General features: G+C 42.1%; 1 protein-coding gene across 3 annotated transcripts in view; it reads right to left on the bottom strand.

Moving 5' to 3' along the window:
* Positions 1-1,777: 1,777 nt before the first annotated feature.
* MCTP2 (multiple C2 and transmembrane domain containing 2) overlaps positions 1,778-22,819 on the bottom strand; it is a 181,770-nt gene continuing 160,728 nt past the window's right edge. For all 3 annotated transcript variants that reach the window (XM_029575252.1, XM_029575254.1, XM_029575255.1), the window contains 4 exons: positions 18,045-18,154; positions 12,599-12,708; positions 5,901-5,998; positions 1,778-3,932 (listed from right to left, as the gene is read on the bottom strand). In XM_029575252.1, the coding sequence (XP_029431112.1) occupies positions 3,834-3,932; positions 5,901-5,998; positions 12,599-12,708; positions 18,045-18,154 (417 nt within the window). In that variant the 3' untranslated portion in view covers positions 1,778-3,833. The remainder of the gene's footprint in view (positions 3,933-5,900; positions 5,999-12,598; positions 12,709-18,044; positions 18,155-22,819) is intronic.

The following is a 22,819-nucleotide window of genomic DNA, read 5'->3' as shown; positions in this document are numbered from 1 at the left end:
CATTTCTAAGCATAGCACCAGTGGCGCTGGAGTAATCAGTGATAGCTCCTGTGCCATGAAGAAAGGAAATCATGGTAAGGGGGAGGGAAGGAAGTTCAGAGGAGGGGGCTCAGAGGAGGGGGGGTCTTTTCCTCTCTGATAAGCCTGACTTTTTTTTCTTTTGTTTTCCCTTTTGTTTTGTTTTTTTAATATTTTTTCATTTTATAGGGTTTTGTTTCATTTTTGTTTTCGTTTCAAATAAATGAAACAAATGGAAAGAAAAACCAAAAATATAAACACGCTGCTCTGCACGCTGTAATAAGCAGAGAATGCAGGGCAAACTACATCAGCATATCTGCTATGGGAATTTCACAGGTAAAGAGGTGCAGCACACATCTTTGGTTGTGATTTAAAGCAACTTTTGCTTTTCCATTAAGTGACCCATTTCTTTCTATTATTTTAAACAAAGGAAGTCCACAATATATTTTTATGTGCTATTAAGATGCTGTTTTATGATTTTTTTTTCCACGATGGATTTGCTCCATTGGTTTAATACAGTTCTACAGTCATTTCCTTAGCCTCTACGAAAAGGCATAGGTAGCTTCCATGACAAAGTAAGAAGCAAATGTTTAGAACATAAAAGACTCTTGAAATATTTTTGGCCTCTGGGAACTCCGTATGCCCAGTCTAAATCCATTCTTTCTTTAGTGATGTATGAAAGTATTTAACTTGGAGGTAGCCATGGATAACCTGATGCCTGTTTATTCCTTTATGGTGTAACTGTATAATATTTATAATATTACAATAAAATACACATCACAAACTTCATGCTCCATGACAGCCGAGTGAAGGAACTTTAACCCCTTGGTTGAATTCTTTTCCTGGGAGCCACTTTAATCTGCCACCCTGTAGTAATTTAAAGCCTTCAGGCAGAGAGGAGGGAGAGCAGGAAGGATTGAAGGCTTGAAGGATGCAATCGTTGAAAGAAGAATTCAAACATATAAGGCCATATAAGGTATAGCTGAGGCATTTCTTACCAATGCCTGCAGAATGCTTTAAGAACATAAGAAATTGCCATGCTGGGTCAGACCAAGGGTCCATCAAGCCCAGCATCCTGTTTCCAACAGAGGCCAAACCAGGCCACAATAACCTGGCAATTACCCAAACACTAAGAAGAACCCATGCTACTGATGCAATTAATAGCAGTGGCTATTCCCTAAGTAAACTTGATTAATAGCCATTAATGGACTTCTCCTCCAAGAACTTATCCATACCTTTTTTGAACCCAGCTACACTAACTGCACTAACCACCTCCTCTGGCAACAAATTCCAGAGCTTTATTGTGCATTGAGTGAAAAAGAATTTTCTCCGATTAGTCTTAAATGTGTTACTTGCTAACTTCATGGAATGCCCCCTAGTCCTTCTATTATTCGAAAGTGTAAATAACCGAGTCACATCTACTCGTTCAAGACCTCTCATGATCTTAAAGACCTCTATCATATCCCCCCTCAGCCGTCTCTTCTCCAAGCTGAACAGCCCTAACCTCTTTAGTCTTTCCTCATAGGGGAGCTGTTCCATCCCCTTTATCATTTTGGTTGCCTTTCTCTGTACCTTCTCCATCGCAATTATATCTTTTTTGAGATGCAGCGACCAGAATTGTACACAGTATTCAAGGTGCGGTCTCACCATGGAGCGATACAGAGGCATTATGACATTTTCCGTTCTATTAACCATTCCCTTCCTAATAATTCCTAACATTCTGTTTGCTTTTTTGACTGCTGCAGCACACTGAGCCGACGATTTTAAAGTATTATCCACTATGACGCCTAGATGTCTTTCCTGGGTGGTAGCTCCTAATATGGAACCTAGCCATGTGACCAGGATTGCCCATATAAACTTGCCCCTTGAATTAACTTTGCAGTGACCCCTTTTTTGCTCAGCTAAGTTTGCAGGCCTTGTAAATTTAGGGGGTTAAATATAAGCGTTGTTGGAGTGGGGGAGGGGAGGGGAGAATTTTAAATGCAGAAGTTTAGCCCGCTCCGTCTCAGAGTCAGCCGGGTAAACCTTTTGAAAAGCAACCCCCCGAAGGTTTATCACAGCATCATTCCCCCTCCTCAAGTCCCACAAATACCCATCCATGTCAACTGAACAAACAGACCTGATTTTGAAAGTACAACAAAAATATATTTTGTTTCCAAAAACAATTACATCCTGAATAAATTTTAACTCTATACAGTTTAAAAACAATATGTTTGTGCCTTCAATATCATTATTCATCCTAACCATGAAAGTGACAAATAGGTCCTAGACATCACTTTCTCAGGGTCTGTGGTATTTACAGCGTAGAAACACGTTTTTACCAATACTGATAACATCGTTCCCGAAATTTAGTCCCCAAATATACAATATAGTCCAATTCTTGAACAATTATTCAGAATAGCATGGATTCTAGTTCAGAATAAATAACATTTTGGGGACATTTTATTTAACTTCTTCTGTTCCACCTACTACATTCTCTACTTTGGTCCTCACGTGATATAAGAGAGAAGGAACCCACATATAAATGAGAAAGATCTGACTCAAATTCTTTGGCATTTTCCAGATTTAACATTCGCATTATCAGCGTAGTAAATGTGCCGCTCTAGAAAACCAGACGTTTTTTAATTTATAATCTTAATATAAATTCTTTGATGCAAAAAAAAAAACAAAACCATTTTTAAATTAAAAATTCTTTTTACAGAGTTAAGAGAATATCACCATTTATTGTATTGCGGCCTCTTTGTCTTCATGCTCTCATTTCAATTCTAAAAAAATATTAGTGTTCTTAGGTCATAGGAGTCAAGCAAATTCTTCAGGCTTCGAGGCTAGCACGGCTGAAAATGCTAGAGGACACCATGGCATGTACAAATTCAAAGTCCTAGTCTTCTCAGAATTGGAAAATCTAGATTCCAAATTCACTGGCAATCAGGTAACCCTGACCAACCTGTAAATGTAAAACGTGTGGATCTCTTGGGTTAGCATGATAAGCACATGGTTGGAATGGACTGTGAGCAGCCTAGAGATTACTCTAGCTCACAGCCCCCTTAGAGGGCAATTTTTTAAGGGGGAACAGCAGCATGGGTGGCTATTTCCCACCCTCAAAGCGGATAGAAGTTTGCGTGTTGCCCTGCGATACGTGTAACGTCACGCACATTGACAGGAGGCGTTCCTGAGGGGGGTGCGTAGCTCAGGGGAGGGAAATAGCAACGCACAGAAGATATTTTCAGATCTACGCATGTTATTTCCAAGGAAAAGCACACCCACCGAAAAAGCAGCTGCAAATTTTTGTGGGTGCTTCTTCCAGGGGCAATAAGAAATAAAAGTGCGTGCCTAATTTTGCTTTGATTATTGGTGCAAACCCCATGGGTAAAAAAAAAACAAAACAAACAGAAAAAAATAAAATACCCACTGTTTTTGCATCAGTGGGGGCAGCTTGATTATTGCCCCCATAGTTCTTACAAGCTAATTTTTTTTTTAATGCAGATCTCTGGCATGCATTAAAACCGGTACGTGCCGCCTTCTGCCACCAGGCTCGCTCCTTTGCGGCCCTTCAGGGCTGTGCCTCGCTCGAGCACTTGCACTTATTGAGCACTGGCTCAGTGCAGCCTCTGAATTCCAGCTTGCATGGGGCATGAACACCCCCTCACCGAAACAGAGAGCCAACCCCCCAGACCAGTTCCCACAGCACAAAACGTCAACGGCTTTCCTGAAGAGTCAAACAGCACCTCAGCGCCAGCATTAATGTCGAGACGCTGAAAAAAAAAAAAAAAAAAGAGAGAAAGAAAGGGGGGAAAAAAAAAAAAGAGGGGAGGGCTTCATTCCAGAGCCGGAGTCTTTTTTCTTTCATAGAGACCACTCCGCTTCTTCCTGAGGGGTGCGGAGTTGCCGCACGGCTTCAATTCGGAGTACTGCACCTGCGAAAACAAACAGCTCATGACGACATCTGCTGTTAGGTAACCCGAGCTCGCAACAGAGCGAAATTAATGGCTCCCCAAGGGCAAAGCCGGGGAAACTATGGAAGGGTCAAAAGTAACGGATCGTTTTCTAAACACGGGAACGTGGGGGATTAATGGCGGGAAGGGTTTGAGCAGTCATGCATCATCTCTCGAAACCAAAATAGCAAAAGGCAGATTTTTTATTTATTTTTTTATTTTTTTACGACGAGATGCGGGAGTTTTCTGCCTGATCTCGTCACAGGTGACAATTTTCTGTTTCCCCTCCCCAGAACGAACTTTAATAAAATCTTCAGGAGAATCTGAAAAGCAGGGGGCATTATTCCATGATATCTCCAAATCCAACAACTGCAGCAGCTTGTGAACAACTATTGAAGTCTGCACAATATTAATAATATGGTACGGCGGGTCCATGACAGGGCAGGAGCTTTCAAATACGTAAAACAGAACAAAGGAACTGTGCAAGGGGAATTCACTTTAACAGTGTAATGGCTAAACCATCAGTAAATTCCTTCCTTTCCTCCTTTCCCGCCCACCAAAAAAAAAAAACAACCCGTAGTATACGCAGGTAGAATCCCTGGGGCCCGGTTTGCCTGTTGAGTTATTAAAAGGAATTCCCAGTGGATGTCAAGGAGCGTTGCACGCAGTGATGAAGCTAGAAGGGGGCTCCCGAGCTGTTTTCGGGAAACAAAGATTGTTTCACCAAGTGGCGCGGAGCTGGCGAGGCTAATTTTCTGGCAGACATTTTTTTTTCCCCAGTTATGGGTGAATTGAGCCCAGAGAAGTCTGCTTAATTTCCAACAGTTAGCTGGTTTTACTACTTTGGCTGATTAGAAACTGCCTGCGGTATTGTTGCCGATTTGCAGTGTTGGCAGAGAGAGAGAAAGAGAAAGCAGTGCAGCTCTACACAAAAGTGGTGGTGGTGCCCCCAGTCTCTGGGGATGAATCCCCCACTCTCTGATCTCCAGTATCGGCCCTGGAAACACGACACCAGAGAAAGGCCATTGGGCCAATCTACTCTTTCTATGCATTCAAGCAGACTGGTACGGATATTTGCACATCACACTGCATTCTTCTTTATGTGAATTTCTGTTGTTTTCCGTACAGGGAATTAGGCAGATACGAAGTAGGCCGGTGACCACAGTGACTAACCCAATGGGCAAGGCAGTTTTCCAAATGCTCAATGGCACCACACTGTATTCTGATTTCCCTGATATTTCAAATTAAATGGCCTGTTTCCCTAGAAGGGACTCTACGTGTCGGGGGTGTAAAAAGCAAGTGAGCTGTGGGGAGGGTCATCGAGAGTTCTGTCTGTGGTAAAGATTCTAAATAAATGGTCCAAAATGTATTAGGGGTCAGTGGGGGAGGGGAGGAGACAGAGAGAAGCTTACACACAGACATGATAATCTTATAAGATCTTATAATGTCCCTATAGGAAACCATGCTGATAAAAAAAAAAAAAGTAAGTGAGCCATCTTCCAAACTATTTCTGAGTTACCACTACAAAAAAGTATTTGATTAGAAAGAAGAGGAAAAAAACACCTTATGCAAACAAGATCATGTGTGCATAGAACTCATTACTTGTTTGTGGATAATTTCTATAGCCCTGGCACCCTGTTTTTCATATACGGTTTGAATAGTCCTATCTTTTCTGGGTTTCAGGTTTGCATTCTTCCTTTCACATACTGCACCGTGTCTTCCGTTCTCCAAAATCAGAAGGCACGCAAAAAAGGAAAAATCACATGCACAGTGAAATTTTCCGTAGGACGTAGCATAATTACTATTTCTTTTTGGTTGCACGAGAAGAAAACGCCTTTGCCATGTGTACAGCTCATAACGTTTGTGGCAATGGAGGGAAGGGAAGCCTAGGGATGTCTGCCAGGGATTCGCGCTGTTGCCTCCCTCTGAAAGCGGTCACTCGTCACTTGCCTTTTGAACGTCTGACGGTACTCTGGCGAGGAAGTTCAACAATTCGTTACTGTCAATGGCGTATGGATTTCTAAGCTTCTTTGTAAATTTGTTGATGCCTAAAACAACAGAAACACAATTTGTTTATTAGGATTTTAGCATCCTAAATAAAAGGTTTTCAAATGTCAAATGTTAGTCTTACTCGGGCCACAAGTGATGAATAATTTGACATGTGGCGTCGTTGATTAATTGAAGGGCGGGAGAAAGGTGGAATGTGTTCAGTTGTGAGATCATTTCTTAATTTGGAGCAGAGTAGCGGTTCTACTGACTGCAACCAGTTCTGCAATGAAAGCGAACACCCCAGAAGAGACAAGACATTCATTAATCCAAATGTGGGTCATCTTGATTGCTTTGGATAAAGAGTTCAAAAGATATGAAGGCTGCCAAAGAAATGTATATTTTCCCTGTGTCATTTTAACAAATAGGTGGACTCACCACAGAATGGTGATGGTGGGTAGGAGAGAGGAGGAGGGAAAGGGACTGAACTTGAGATATTAATTGTCAGACGCTCTGAGCACTTTACCAGTCTAAAAAATGTATTTATCTTACTACAGTTGATAACTTGATTTATTGGCCATGTTAGGTTCCTGTGACTGAACATTAGCGCTAACCACCTAAGTCCTCTTAGAAAAAAAAAAAAAGCCAACAGCCCCCCTTCCCGTCACCCAAAAAAATAAACCCATTGTTCCCCTTACCAATCCCCCTTCCTCCCAGCACCCAGAAAAAGTAATGTCACCCTTAGCAGCGATTCCCCCCTCCTTGTCCCCCTCCCATCTTCCCGTCATCTGAAAAATAATATTGTTAATACCATCCCAGCTTCCGCCTGCACCCTTCTGAATTCCCCCAAACTCACCCCACGTGACCCCAAGCAAATACGGCAGGACCCTCCAACTGGCTCTGCCTGGGATCACTTGGGGTGAGTTTTGGGGGCTCCGTGATGCGGGTGAGGGTCAGGAGGAAGGCAATAGGAGTAATAGCTTTTCAGATGGAGGAAGGGAGGGAAAACTGGAAGGAGGGACGATCCAGCACATCTAAATCTCAGGGGGAAGAGGGAGGGGAGACTGGGGTGTGGCTCTGAAGTGCCTGAAAGGCGAAATATACAATTAAATAAATAAATATACAGCTAAATCTGTGTGCCTAGTGCAGGCCAAATAATTTCATTTCAGTTTAGGGGTTTTTTTTCATTTCGGGAACTTTTGTTTTTTCATTTTTCACTTCATTTAAAGCTCATTTCCATTCAGTTCATTCGGTACATAAATGAAACCCAAAGCAAAACTGAAAAAAAAAAAATAGACCTTTCTGAGACCTTCCAACACCCATCCTGTCCCCTATCCTCCCCCCCAAGAAAATTTTGGGGCCTGGACCAAGCCCAGCCAGGGCGATCCTAGGCCCCTCCAACTCCTCTTCATGAAGCTTTGCCATGGCCAGGACGACCTCCCCGGCCCCCACTTACCCCTTCCGAGGAGACGGAGGGTGAAGAAAGGGGTAGGGGTAATTCCTTTTCATTCTTGCCCCAACTGATTCCTTTAAAAAAAAAAAACGGCACAGGGTCCTGAGGCCGGTGCTGAACTGATGTCATTTAGCGCCTGCCTTAAGTGCAATTGGTGCTATTACTGTGCAAGCGGACGTCTGTACAACACAGGGGCACCAGCCCAACTGAGGCAGGCGACAAAATGAGATCACTCCGCCGCCTGCCTCAAGGCGGGCCGCCATTTTTTAAAAGGAATTGGATGGGGCAGGAGCGATTGGGCGTCACTCCTGCCCCTTTTCTTTACCATCCACACCCATGGAAAGGGTACGTGGGGGCCGGGGTGCTCCCCAGCCCTCGTCAGCTTTATGGTGGTGGCGGGGGCGGTGGTTGGAAGGGGACCTGGGATGCCCCAGCCATGGCCCCAGGCCCCCCAAGTCTTGTTTTGTGGAGTGGGAGGGGATCAGAGATGCCCAGGGAGAAGCATCCCAAGCCCTGAGGCTTTCTTGGGGTGATGGGGGGGGGGGGGGGGGGCTGAGCGAGAGGGGTTGAAAGGCCTTGGGAGGCCAATTTATTTTTTTTATGAAACAAAACAGCAGAAAATTGACAGGTATTTTCATACAAGGCCATTTTTAGTTTGGATGTGCTACTCATTTAAAACAAAATGCACATTCTTAGTAATTTTGTGACCACACAAAATGCAGGCAGACAGCAGGGTGGGGGGGGGGGGGGGGGGGGGGGGGGGGGGATATTTAACCAGTTAAATTTATGCAGTTAAAAAACAAGTTTAGCCACATGAATCTTTTGAGTATCGACCCCCTGTGAGTTTCTTTCATTTGTTCAGTATTGTACTTTTTCTGTTCTTTAAAAAAAAAAAAACTCTTGGTAATTATTATTTTTTTATTCATGTTTCATTTATTTTCCATCTTGATTGCATTAATTCTACAGAAGAGCTGTGTTGGGAAGTGATCTTTAGCCAACACCGTGAGCCCTCGACATTAAAAAGAAAAAGAAAAATATTATGTCAGCCATGGATCTAAGCACAGAGCCTTCTCCTGGAAAGCAGCGGGGGATTGTACAGGTCAGCCATGGTCCGACTTACTGAAAGTGCTGCATGATTCCCATGGGATGGTCGTGGAAGACAAAAAAAATTAGCAGCCATATGCTAAAAAATGTAGCACTTTTGGACAAACGTCCCACAGCACTTTATATAAAAAAATATTACTTGCCCAATTTTTTTTTTCAATGATTTTTGTACACTTCCTAAAGTTGAGGGCGAAAAGATGGTGATTGCTGAAAAATGGTACAATCTCCCTGGAAAGCCTTTGGCACATTTCAAAATTAAACCTGGCCCTAAATCACTGTGTGACACACTTGACAAGGTTCACATCAATTTGTATATTTTTAATTTTCTTTAATCTACTGAGAAAGCCAAATAAATGCAAATGTTTGGTTTCAACCAAGTCTTTGAGGCACAGGGAGGTAAAGTGATTTGCTTAAGGTCATAAAGAGATGGAAGGGAGCCTTGAATTTGTACCCCAGGACTCCTCCAGTGGTTCTCAAACCAGACCTTGGGATACACCTAGCCAGTCGGGTTTACAGGATATCTACAATGCATAATCATGACATAGATCTGCGTACAATGGAGGCAGTGCATTCAAATCTATCTCATGCATATTCATTTGGGGATATCCTGAAAATCCAACTGGCTGGGTGTGTCTCAAGGACTGGGTTGAGAACCACTACTCTAACCCATAGACCATCGGGGTTCACAAACTAGTCCTTGAGAACCATCCGGCCTGTCTGGTTTTCAGGCTAGACACATATACATGAGAAATATTTGTATACTGGTTGGTCCTTGAGGACCGGGTTGAGAATCGCTGTATTAGACCACTCCTCCTCAAGGAGATGATGAGCATCTCCTCAAATCAGAGGACTTCAGAGATCTAAATAAAATTATGCCCATTATAAGGAACCATAGGAAAGCTTATTGTTTTGACATTATCTCAACTTGCTGCCCAGGGGATTGTGATAATGCATATAAATGGCTGTGCTTGCATCACTGCTCTCCCCCCAGAGTACAGCTCAGGCACTCGCTCACTCCAGACCTGCCAGGATGTACAGATTCTCAGTGTGTGATCATGGCAGTTTTCACAGAAAAGAATCGCGCAATCGTGTAAGTTTACCAGCATACTTCTGGTACTAGCTTGTGGGGACGGTATCCAGTTGTTATAGTACAGCCTGTAATTCACACTAAGCGTAGTGATGCATCATGGTAAAATTTTATGGAGACCCCTGCAGTGCACTGCTCATATCCAGCATCAGACGACAGAATGTCAATGCTAAGCATGATAATACCAAGCTATTAGACAAGGTGCATTGTTGCATAACTGACTTTAAAGGGCATGTCATGCTGAATGATCCCTAGCTATAAAAGCCTTTTTATAAGGTGCAATATGATTATGCAACTGGGTGATACAATGTAATTGTTTATAAAATTACCTATAACTTCATTTTTTTTTAGAAAGGATGGCACAGGTCACAGATAGCTGCTTTCACAAGCCAGGGCTTTCCAAGCACTGTGGTATCTTTACAAGTGATTTAGAGCAACATTTAATTGATTTAACTTTTAATTTAACTTGATTAATGTAAAGCTTAAAGATGCGAATTGTTTACATATTCTTTAAAACGGTTAATTGTAAAATATGTTATTAATATATTTATGCTGTTTAATTTTGTATAAACTGTTTTATGTAAAGCCTGTTGCTAAAATTAATGTTGTCTGTAAACCGAGGTGATGTATCATTATACGTACCGCGGTATATAAGAATCTTGAAATAAATAAAATAAATAAATAAATTTACAGTTGTTGCTATTTTATTGTGCAGCACCCAGAAGTAAAATAACATAAAATTCCATCACACTGCCATATTCAATCTCTTCTCTATATCCTTGGGGACTTATGCTGGCATTGGAGTTGAGATCAAGGGTAGACCCTGAGGAAAAATTCCAAGGGTATCACTCACCTGTGTTTCCTGCTCTTCCTTAGGGTTGCTCTCATTACCAGCAATATCATCATCTCCCCCATCACTGAATTGGAGACTAAGATGCTACTGACTAATCCTCCCAATTTTTTTTTAGCTACTAGCTCTTCAATTTCTGATTTAGGAAATCACAGACACGATTCTTCCTCAGAATCAGTTGTTGAAAATACTGTCTCCATTGCCTCAGAAGCAGTAACCAATGAAGAGGAGTATGTAGCTGTTTTTGCATGTTTCACTTCTGCTGCCCCAGTCCATGATCCTGCTCTGCTCTTGTCTGCATTGGATAGCTCTCTCACCTTTTCCATCTGCTCCACAACAAGATGGAAAGGAACATGTGGTGGTGGCACATGATGTCCAAATTTCAACTGCTGCTTTGAGCTGTTAGTGTTTTCCATACCTTTATTTATTTATAACATTTATAGCCCACATATGTCCACAACTCAGAGCGGCTCACATAAAATCAGTTATAAAAATTAAACATAAACCATTCTATGGCTATCAAAGTTTCTTTTCAATTTAAGGGCAGGATCAATACCTTTTGTTTTTTTTTTTTTTTAATCGGCTACTAAACTGGGCTGGATCTGTACCAATTTCTCTGCCCTTGTCAAGGCTGCTAACATTCTCTCCTCTCCCTTTTCTTGACATGATAGAGTTTTTTTGAAGTGCACTGTCTGCTGAGGATTTGGATATTACAGATCAATTTATTTATTTATACTGTAACTGTATCCTCACTCACAGTACTACTGTATAAAGAACTGTCTGTCACATATACACACAGAGACACATATATAGTGTATGTATTTATTGCTATATGTATTCAGTGCTGACTGACTCCATGCACAAAAAACTGTTAACAGCTAAAAATGATAGTAGCCTGGTAATAGTCTTCTTTTTAGTCTCTCAGTATGCTCAGCTCACTGCTGTCCAGACAAACAAAAAAAAATCACTAGCACTGCTACAATCTCCACACTACCCTCCCCCAATGAAAAAAAATAATAAATCAACAGCAGTACACTGCTTCTGTCTTTTGGCACAGTGAGTGAGACCTCTGCAGCACAGAGAAGATCAGAAGAAGCCCTTTCCAGTGCCAAATCCAAAAGTTTCTAAGCTTTGTTAAAATTGTCTGAGAGCTTCTACAAACACATTTTGTCTGCCAACAGTTAGAAAGGAAATACATACTGCTTCTTCAAATTTTATAGTGGGAGCAGCTCAGAGTCACTTGATTCAGATAGTAGCTATAGGCTATTTAAAAAGAAATGCTGCACCATGATTTGTCCTCTGGCTGGTCTCCTTGCAACAGGTAAGAGTTGGTTGCTATAGTTACCAGTCTGTTTGGGGTTTTTTTGCTGAGCAGTACACAGCCTTAGACTTCAATGGTCCAAAGACTTGAATGGGGAACATAAACAAATGAGGCAAATATTAATGGTTTCATTCATGGGACCCTCTCCATTCATTTCAGGGGTCCACAAATGAAACAAATATGGACTCATGTGGTGTGTTTTCCCCATTTGTTTCAAACAAATGTAGATCCCAATTAGGTCATGAAGCCTGGCCCACCAGAAATAGGAGAACAAAGAAAATGATTCCTTCATCTTATGAATTTAATCAAAAAATGAGACAATGCTCTCCTGTTCTGCCTGCTTTTGTTCAGAGTGAAGCTGACCATTCCAGCAGCCTCTCCTACTCCTCTACCCCATTTCCGAGACTAGAGCCATCTAGTGAAGATCCCAACAGGTCTATTGTAAGTAATTCTGCATTTTCACATGTAAAGTTGTTTGAGGACTCTTGGGTAAATTATCAATTTGTTCTAGACCTTTCTGTACTGTCACCTCAATATCAGTCAGTTCTTTATATTTAGCCCTTGAAAAAAAAAGATTTTGGTTCTCAAAATTGCCCCAAATTATTTATAGTACATAAAGGTGGTAGAGGTAAGTAGGAAGCAGAGGGGAGAGAAGAGATGAGAGGAAAAGAGAAGACACTGGAGATTTTTTTAAAAGCATTCCCCTCCCCCACTCTCCCAATTCCACATCTCTTTTCAAAAGTAACACGATTACACATTCATTATTACAGCTGTATTATATTGGTGTTTGCTTCCCTGTTTCAAAACTGATCTGAGAAACCCACAGACGCCAGCAATCAGAACTTACCCCAGATTAAAATGAGGTACCTCAAAGGTATGAAATACAAAATAATTGTTGCTACTGCAAGTATTAAGCAGGCAAGGAGAGACAAGAAAGGCACTGTCCAGTTGAAAGTGCTGTGAATTGAAGAGAGAAAGCAAAAGGTTAGCTCTTTTTGTAGGCAATTTACAACTATAGTATATCCCATTAAAGTATAGGCGACACCACAGGGAATTTAGATGCACACAACAGAAATGGCAAATCCAAGATCACCCCTACACAGATCCCAGGGGCACTTGTACTGCATTATAGGTATATTCCAAAGGTTTCAAATAGCTCTGCAGGGACACAGAGTGGAGAATTATCTTTTGGACAGTAAAGTAGACTGATGACATAGCCAAGTAAAAATGAAATGAAACACATACATACAGTGCAGCAGTATTTGCCCTCTGCTATTTAGAAAGTTTTTAACAAGAAGCCAAGGCCTTAAAGAGTCACAGCCGACTGTTCTTTACTGCTAACATTAAAATGTAGGTCCTAAGTCTATTCTATTCCAATGTCATTTTCAACAATAAAAAAATGTCAAACTAGTATCGCTCATTTACTGGCCTTTAGCACTCCTAATGTATTAGAAAATATAGCAATATAAAATTTGATCAAAGAATTCTTGTGGCTAACTTTTTTTTAACTTTCAATGCACTGAACACTAAAATTTAAAGACATCTAACGATGTAATCTTGAGAAAACAGAATGAAAAAAGAGGTGATATGACACAAACATTTAAATATCTGGCACACGTCACTAAGGGGTGAATTTTAAAAGAGTTGCTCACGTTAAAAGGCCCAGATATGCAAGTATATGGTCTGAGCGTGAGCAACTTGTATATGCGCGTTCGTGAGCAACCCAACACGTGAAAAAAAAGGGATGGAGTCAGGGCGTGTCAGGGGGCTGTTCTGGCACGGGGCCAACATTTTCACACAAAAATCCATAATTTACATCCAGTGGCTGCAGCGCACAGTGGGCTGTTAGATGTGCATGTTTACATCTGCTCTTGATGAGGTGTAAGTCTTCATAAATCTCAGTTTAGATATAATTGACTGAGTGAGGGGTCTGGGTCAACTGGGGAGAGTGCAGGCTGAAGAACCAGAAGGATCTGGATGATCTTGAGGTAGACTGGGCAAACTAGAAGGCTAATTGGTAAAACTGGGAATGTCCATCATGTGAGCATATTTAAAATCCACTAACCTGCAATCATTAAAGCCGACAAAGTACTAAGTCCCCTTCTCACTAAAACAGGCAATAGTTAAACCCATTTTAAAGAAACCAAAGCTTGACCCCATTGAACTAACCAACTACCGTCCCATCTCCAACCTGCCCTTCATTTCAAAAGTCTTGGAAAAAGTTGTCAACATACAAATTACTGACTACTTAGAAAACAATAACATCTTCCAACAATCTCAATTTCAACACAGAAACCCTCCTCCTCTCCCTTACAGACCACTTACTCAAAGGACTAGACAAAGGCCAATCATACATCCTTGCACTACTAAACATCTCCGCGGCATTTGACACCATAAGTCATAAAATCCTACTGGACTGCCTCGCTGAAATTGGTATATCAGGTACCCCATTTCAATGGTTCACCTCCTACCTAAATGGCCGCCAATTCAAAGTCAGAATAGGGAACCACGACTCCAACGCATTTAACCTCGCCCAAGGAGTCCCCCAAGGCTCCTCACTTTCCTCTACTCTCGTTAATATATACCTCCTGCCCCTCTGCCATCTCCTTTCCGAACTCAACCTTACTCACTTCATATATGCAGATGACGTACAAATCATCATCCCCATAACAGACTCCATACCCAATGCAATCAAAACCTGGGAAACTGCACTCACTGCCATAAACAACCTCCTCAACAGCCTCAAGCTTCCCTCAACTCCGCAAAAATGGAATTCTTGATAATCTCACCCCAACACAAGCCCAACTCCTCCACCCAAATCCATTCCCCCCCCCCCCATCAATCACAATCTCCCATCACGTAAGAAACCTGGGCGTCGTTATTGATGACCAACTGAGCCTGAAAAAATTCATTACCACCACCATGAAAGACTGTTACTTTAAGCTACAAACCCTGAAAAAACTAAAGCCCCTACTCCACTTCAATGATTTCAGAACAGTGCGCCAAGAAACCATATTTTCGAAAATCGACTACTGCAACTCTCTACTAGGCCTCCCCAAAATCCACATCACCCCCCTCCAATTGCTCCAGAACTCAGTCGCTCGTATTCTCACCAACACTAGAAGGAATGAACACATCACCCCGATCCTCAAACATCTACACTGGCTACCCATACAACAACGCATCTAATACAAAACCCTCAACATCATACACAAAACCCTACATAGCCAAAATATGAAATGGCTTAACAACTCCTTAGGCTTCTGCAACACCAACAGACCAACCTGACCCCATGATACTGCAACCTTAAACACACCCTCACCCAAACTTACCCACTATAACTCTACCAAAGAGTGATCCCTCTCCATCACAGGCCCCACACTATGGAACTCCTTACCCCCCCCCCCCCCCCCCCCCCCGATCTTCGACATGAAACAAGCTCACAAAAATTCAAACAAAAACTAAAGACCTGGCTTTTCTTGCAAGTATACACTTAACCCTCTCTTTAAACCCTTCCCCCCCCTCTAACTGCCAACACCTGTACAAGATGTAATCATCTTTGCGTTTTTATATTAGTTTACCCATTTTATATATAATTTACCTGTTTATATATATATAGTTTACCCTACCCCTCTCCATATCTAGCCAGCCCATAACCTGCAAGCTCCTAATATTTTGCAGATATCTATGTTCATGCATATTGTTTTACCCCAATTTCCTCCCCTTTCCCTCCCCCCTGTAGCCACAACTTACTGTTTTTAATTCCTATGTTTTCTGTAAAAGCAAACTTTTGCTACTGTTATGTTTTAATGAAAACCGATGTGATGTATCTAACGAATATCGGCATAGAAAAACTTTTAATTAAGTAAATAAATAAATAAATAAATAAATAAATAAATAAGGAAGATAAGTGACCTATGCTTGCTTGTGTAACCATTTAAAATTAGGAGCACACATACGCGCAGTGGGTACATTTAAAATCTTGTGCACATTATTGCATGCACGATTGAAAATTCCTGTGTATGTGCACTCGCACGCACATATGCACATATATGGGCACCCGCACCTTCATTTTAAAGTTACCATCCCTAGTAGCAGAGGACAGCATTTTCCATAGAATGGGAAGCTCAAGGTCAAGGGATCATCATACGTAGCTGAAGGTAGGAAAGAGGATTAAAAGAGACGGGAAAAGATAACTTTATCAGTTGATGGGTTTGGTGGTAGACATCCAGAACAGATCTTAAGCCAGAGACAGAATTCAAGCGTGCTTGGACCTCAGTCACAGAGTAAGAACAGAAGGGATTTAGTGATCGAGTCTGTGGTAGCCCTTCACAAAGGTGCAGATTGGGCCAGCTGGCTTGTGTGGCCCTCTTCTGCCAACATCTTTCACGTTTCTAACACGGACTTCATCTCTCTGCACTAAATCACATCTGGGAGTCAACCAAGGAAGAAAAAGTGAGCTGATGATGTATTTCTAATAACGCAATAGTATTTTGCCTGATTCAACATTTTTAATTGACAGAATAATTGGTTCTGCTAAGATCAAGCGCACATCCTGGTATTAAAATATTTATCCGGTAACCTAAAAGCCTCCTTTCCAGAAGAGACCTCTTTAGTGAAGATAGAAGCTTGATTGATAGTATTGTACGCTGCTCCAGAAAAAAACCTGGCACATTTTATTTACACGGTTAGATGCACAGCTGAGCTTACAGAAAAAGGAAACCATCAATAATTTTATTTTAAGAAAAAAAAATGTAATGTGGGCAGCCGTGACGTTCCCTTCTCTCTCTGTCCCATCCTGGCACCCATCAGTGCCTGCAAGGTGACCCACATGCACACCAAGTGACGGGTACTGAGCTGGACCCAATGGCTGCAGCTTTATTAGATGACCTAACAGGGAAATCTGATTTAGATGCCTGAGCCTGCTTGGTCTCTCTCCCCACCCTCCAACATTCTGGCCACCCCATCTGAGGGTACTCAAGCAGCCTACCCAGCCCACTTTGAAAAACAAAGTCTACTCCTGCCCCAAAGCAAAATCCTAAGGCCTGCCTTGAATCATATTGCCTGCCTTGGAGTGAACTGTGAACGAGGGAAGCTGAGGTCGGGACCCCACTCCCCCCTCCCACCACCACCACTACCACTGATGCTCCTTGTGACCTTGGGCAAGTCCCTTTATGCCCTCCATGGCTCCAGGTACTACTGAGACTGTCAGCCTTCCCGTTCCTAAATTATATCTCGCTCTGAGCACAAGTCTGAAAAGAGGAACAATTTCAAAATCCAAACCCACCCCTCCAGAATCCAAATCTTCCATAAATGATGCAACATCTACCCCACTACCCCTATATCTCCTTGTCCTCTCCAAACCATTCTTCAGTGAAGACTCAGCAGAAGTATTTGTTTAGCGTCTGCAGTTTTTCCTTATTCCCCTTCACTCATTTCCTCTTTTCTCCTCACTTCTGCCCTTCCTCCTTTTACCGACGAGCCTGAAAAAATTTTTTTTACCGTATTGCTTTGTCCCTTTTGTAATCTTTTCTTTCATCCGCGCCGTTACCATCCTGGCCCTGTTTCTTTCACCTTCCCCAGATGTCCTCTCCTGTGCTCCTTTTTCTGAGTTCCCATTTATTTTTTCAGTATTTAATTTTCCCTTACTTTTATAGTCACCCCTTTTGAAAGCCACACTGGTCTCTCTTTCCTCTTATCTTTCTGTACTTTCTTAACCTAAAGGCTCGTTGCTGTTGCTGTAGCGGACCTGTGTGCGCACGAATCGCCCTCTGCTCCCCTGCTCACTTCTCATATTCTCCTGCACATGCATTTGGCCAGTCTTTACCATCCTTACTGATTCACAGAGGAATGCTAGTTTTAAAGGAAGCCCTAAGGTTAGGGGGATTTACTCAAAATAGCTGTCGGCCTACAGAGCATGATGAAGAGCAGAGAAAGCAGAGCACAATTAAGACGAGGCATGAAAACAGCTGGGAAATCTTGCCAGGCTCGCGTATTTTTCCTTCAGTGGCTTTGAAGATCAAAAGTAAGGAAAGAAGCTGGATTGACGACCGAAAGGCAGGGTAACTGAGTTCAGAACAGACCAGGTGGGGAGCAAGTCAAGCTGAGAACAAAAATGGCAGGTTTTAAACCGTTTTTCATGACTACAAATAGGAGGTAGTCTTCTTTGTGGGGCAGAGGGAATATTACATGTTCTACCCAAGCTGAAAATTGTGAGGCGACAAAAGATTAGGAGTCATTTATCCTCTACAATTCTTTGTCCATTTCCTTACAGCAATAAACAGTAATCTTACTTTTTAACGCGTTCACCGAACGACGCCATTTCTTCCAGGACATTCTGGACGGTGATAAAAATAACCTGCACCTTGTAGAACTTGTCAATAAGTCCTTTTCTTTCAGATTCCTGAAAATAAAAATATTACTCTTTGACATTTTCCAAAGAACACTTTTCCTATTTGTAAAGTAAGTAAAAAAATGACATAACACATGAGCAGTTGAGAATCACATTGGTCCCTTCATCAGATGTGACTGCAAGGCTGAAGAAAGAAAGTGAAGAGATTATTATGCAGCAGGAATTCTCAAAAGTAGAGGTCTTTAGGAAGCATTGAACTGGAAATTAGATTACGACTGATGAGTATCAAGTAGCAGAAGCTCAGTTATTGTACTTGTCAGAAAGAACACGTCCCAAAAACCTCACCCTAGGCGTGCTTCCTTTCTTCTATGTTGGTGTCACATCGGAATGAGGAAAAATGCAAACTCAAAAACTCATCTAGGATAACATTCTACTATTACTGTGGTCCAATCAAAGGTGAGAAAGCTGGATTCTTTCCATGTCGAGATACCTTTTATTTAACCAGTGTAAAGATAATCCAAAGATGTTGTGTTATAGCAGTTTTCAAATATTTCAGAAATCCCTTCTGAAAAGAAACAGCCCAGTGGAAGGAAAAACCAAGGGTTTCTCAACATAAATTCTTGGGCTGGAACTGCTTTGGATAATTGTTACATTGGCGCAATTAAAGGTATCGCAGCCTACAAAGGATACTGCTGCTGTTGTACATGAAGCAACACAATCGCAAACAGGCCCTTATTCAGATATAGTTGCAGGGTTGAGTTTCTATCTCAGTGATAAGGAGCAAACTACAATGTTTAAAGATCTCACAGGCCAATGCAACATAGTGCACTCCGCTGAGCGCATGGCTTTACACGCGATTGGACGCACGTTTTGCACATGCGTCCATAACCCCCCCGACGCAATAAGGAGATTAGCGCGTCCAAAACACACATCCAAACCACTGCAAAGTTGATAGTGTTCATTAAATATAAACTTCATGTAGATGAGGCTATTAGCTAATCCCCGCGATTCAAAAAGTTTCCAGGGCAGCCAATGTGCCCATCGCAAGGCGGAAAATTTTACGCCAGCCCAGGGCTGGCATAAAGGTTTGCCACGCTCAAGGGCTCATTGATAGAATCAAAAAATCCTGCTTTCTGTGATTCCTCCTGTTAGTATCCTCAGGATACTAAGTAGAAGGAACCACAGAAAGCAGATCCAGGAAAAAAAAAAAGATTCTGGGTGCCCAATAAACACGCATAAGATACACGATCTAGGCCATGTACCTTATGCGTGTATATTGTGCCATGGCTTTATTCATGCTGCAGGAATTGTCAATTCAAAACAATCGCTTAGACCTTGGAAAGGAAGATGTTAAGAGATTAAAATCCACCACAGAAGTTCAATACCAATTCATTTTCTCATCAATAAAAGAACACATTTTCAGCTGCTTAAACTGTTCTGCTATATGTCAAACTATTAGTACTCACTTCCAGTACTTGAGGACTGTAAATATGGGTCAGACTTTCAGGATATGCCTAATGAATATGCTGGAGACAGATTTGTATACAATTGAGACAGCATGCATGAAAATCTCATGCATATTCATTAGAAATATCCTGAAAACCTGACCTATTTGCAGCCCTTGAGGACTGGATGTGAATACCACTATGTTAGAGTGCCTCATTTAACATTTGTCACAGTCTACATCACTGACACCAGTGCAATGCCATCAAGCACAGTTAAAGCAGCCTTTCCAGCAGTTAATTTCTTAGATGCTCTCTACATAAAGACTGTTACTGCAATTACTTGAATGGTCAAACTGGAATTCAAGGTTTCCAGATATACTTAGCCTTTTAAATTATACACAACTGAGAGGCAGCAGCCTAGAGTTCGGGGAGTTAAATTTTTATGCAAAGCCTTTGTTTCTAATTTGTGTAGTTGATCATTTGAATTTATTCCATACAGCGCTGAATATTAATGTTATCTATACTACAGCATCTTGGATACCGAGGCCGTCAGTAGTGGTAGGCAGGATAGGTAGCTGCTGGGAGGGCCAGTGCACCTCCTGGCCTGGAGCCAGGACTAGAGCTTCCCTGCCGGTGGCCGGTCCACAACATAGGAGGGACAGAAGGAGGGTCACACCCAGGACACTGTTTTGCTCCGAGAAAGCCCTGTTGGATACAATGCATAGAAGCTTACGTAAAGTAAGACAAGCCACGAGGAGGTCTATATTGTACTAGCTGCTGACAGAGAGCTATCCAGAACCGGACTGTGAATTGTGCAGCACAACTACCAGCATGCCCAAAGAAACTTTCACAGATATTCAACTGAGAAGCTGTGAAATTCCAAGACAAGTCCGGTCTCGCTATTCTGAGAATGTCAGGAGGCTCATCTGGCAGCTCCATCTCCATCATGCTGGCATTATTTACACATTTCAGATTGAACCAAGAAATGTGGCAATAACATAGTTTAACCATCGCCACATTACATCTGTTACACCCGACATAAAGAATAGGAAAAATAACACTGATTCATTCTGAAAGACTTAATATCAGTCATGTGAATTATTTTTTTTTATGCAAAGCATATTAAAGGACGTACAAGACCATGGCAGGCTCAGCTTGCAGTGCATAGCACCATGAGAAGCAAAACGGTGCACAATCTAAATCTGAGGAAGTCATAACTTAAGTCGGGACTCTTAATGAATGAATGCAAGCCATCAACACACTTGATAGTGCGCAATGGCGACACGCATAGCATGCCAACTTAATCTCGTTATCACATGATCAAAATACCACCCGTTAAATCAACAATCTCTTTTTTTTTTTCATGAGCTGGAAGAACTGAGCCCGTTACAGATCCATATGCAGTACTGAACTCCAGGCACCAACTGATATACTGTTGTAGCCTTTTTTTTTTTTTCCAAGATTAGAAAAGTGGCAATTTCCAAGCCATATACCTGGGTAAGTAGCCATGTATCTGGGTGAACTGGCCAGTCTGAAAGTTATCCTCATGCATGGCCTTACATAATGCATGAATGTTTAGCAATCTCAGCGGGTGGGTGGGGAGGGGAAACAGCGGTGGCACATCAGATTTTCAAATGGACATGTGCGGGTACATGTGCACCCACCCCATGCCCCCCCCCCAGACATACAGTACAGAATACTTGTGTGTTACGCTAGCTAACTTCTGGAAAGAAACAAAGTGGCTGGTTTCTCTAACACGTATGCAAAGCCCACGCGTTTAAATTTGCCCATGTAAGTTGCAACTAAGAAGGGTTATTTGAAAATTACCCCCAAAGTGGCTCAAGGGGGAAAAAAAAAAATCATTTCTGTCCTGTCATTGGATTCCATTCCTCAGTGGGAAGGTCAACACAAAGGTGCTTTTGGTTGTTGGTGATCAGCGGCCTTCGCTGCGAAATATTTCACTCCTGATGAAAACACCGCAGGAACAATGAGCGGGATTCCCCAAAGCCGAACATTACGAGCGGATCCTGTTCCTTTTTCTACGCGATTTCCAGGCTCCCTCCGAACCTGCAGCCGGGATGACTCGCCCTTTTGTCATCCAAGCATGGAGGTGAGTGAATGTAAGATGCGCTCTGGTTTTTGCTAGATATTCTTCTGTTTCGGGTAATTGATTTCTGAATTTTTATGAAGCAGAAGCAGAATGGGTCAGTGGTGAGGGCTGAAGCCTGAAAGACTGGAACTAGTGCCTGCATGTTTTCACCCATTTCAATTTCCTTTTTTCCCGTCTTTTCTACTACTTAGCACATCAAATGGCCACATGGCGACTGTGAGGTCTTTTGCAAAAGATTAAATATAGAAACGGGGCAGATTAGCAAACAAAAATTGTGTTGCCCCTTCTATATTATATCCTGAATGTTTGCTTATCTAAATACCCTTGGAGAGAGACAGGAATTTATTATGTATTTTCATGTCATTAATAGGGAGGGAGGGGATGTCTGGCACTTTTAGCCTGCGCGCTTTGCGACTGCCAGGTGGGTGGGCAGCTAACAAGGTATAAAAGAGTGTGAATACTTATGGAATTGTCTAACTTCCCTGACCTAATCAAGCCCTGGGGATACCCTTTTCTAAGCCGGCTAAACGCGCACGTGCTGATCCTTAAGGAGGACCTGGCCAGACACCTGTGGCCAGTCCTTTAAGGTGGTTTGAGGAATTTTCTTGTGGACTCCCTCAATCACCCCATAAGTTCTAGTCGAAGTATTAAAGGCTAAAATCATACCTATGCTCCCAGCATGCACATCCCACCTACAGAGGGATTTATATAGCAGAAAAGACTGAGGAAGATAACTGAACTGACCGGGTTAGGCATTGCCGGCGTTTTCTGTGTGATCACTGATGGATACATGCTGGCAAGCAAAAGTTTGATCCATGCTGACTGCCTCTGACTGCAAAAAAAATTGGATAAATACAAGAAAATAATGCAAATCCTACATGGAAGTAATTCTCCATGAAATGCCAATTATCCTCCAAGCCAGCTTGCCTATCTTTTTATGTGGTATGAGAAAATGCTTCTTGCTGAATATATCTACATAGTCATATGTGCGACTTAGGGATTCTGAACCTCCGAGGCCTAGAAAACCAGCACATCGCTATCTTTAAACAATGCAAACTAAACCAAGTGTGTTTGATGTAAATGACATAAGGAACATAGACAATGTCAGCAGATGAGGACCACTTGGTTCACCCAGGCTACTCAGGTGGGCCTGTCCTGTGT

This window comes from Rhinatrema bivittatum, chromosome 13 (genome assembly GCF_901001135.1).
Source record: "Rhinatrema bivittatum chromosome 13, aRhiBiv1.1, whole genome shotgun sequence".
Classification (NCBI taxonomy): Eukaryota; Metazoa; Chordata; class Amphibia; order Gymnophiona; family Rhinatrematidae; genus Rhinatrema; species Rhinatrema bivittatum.
The sequence above is the reverse complement of the archived record's forward strand: the minus strand, read 5'-3'. Positions and strand labels throughout refer to the sequence as shown.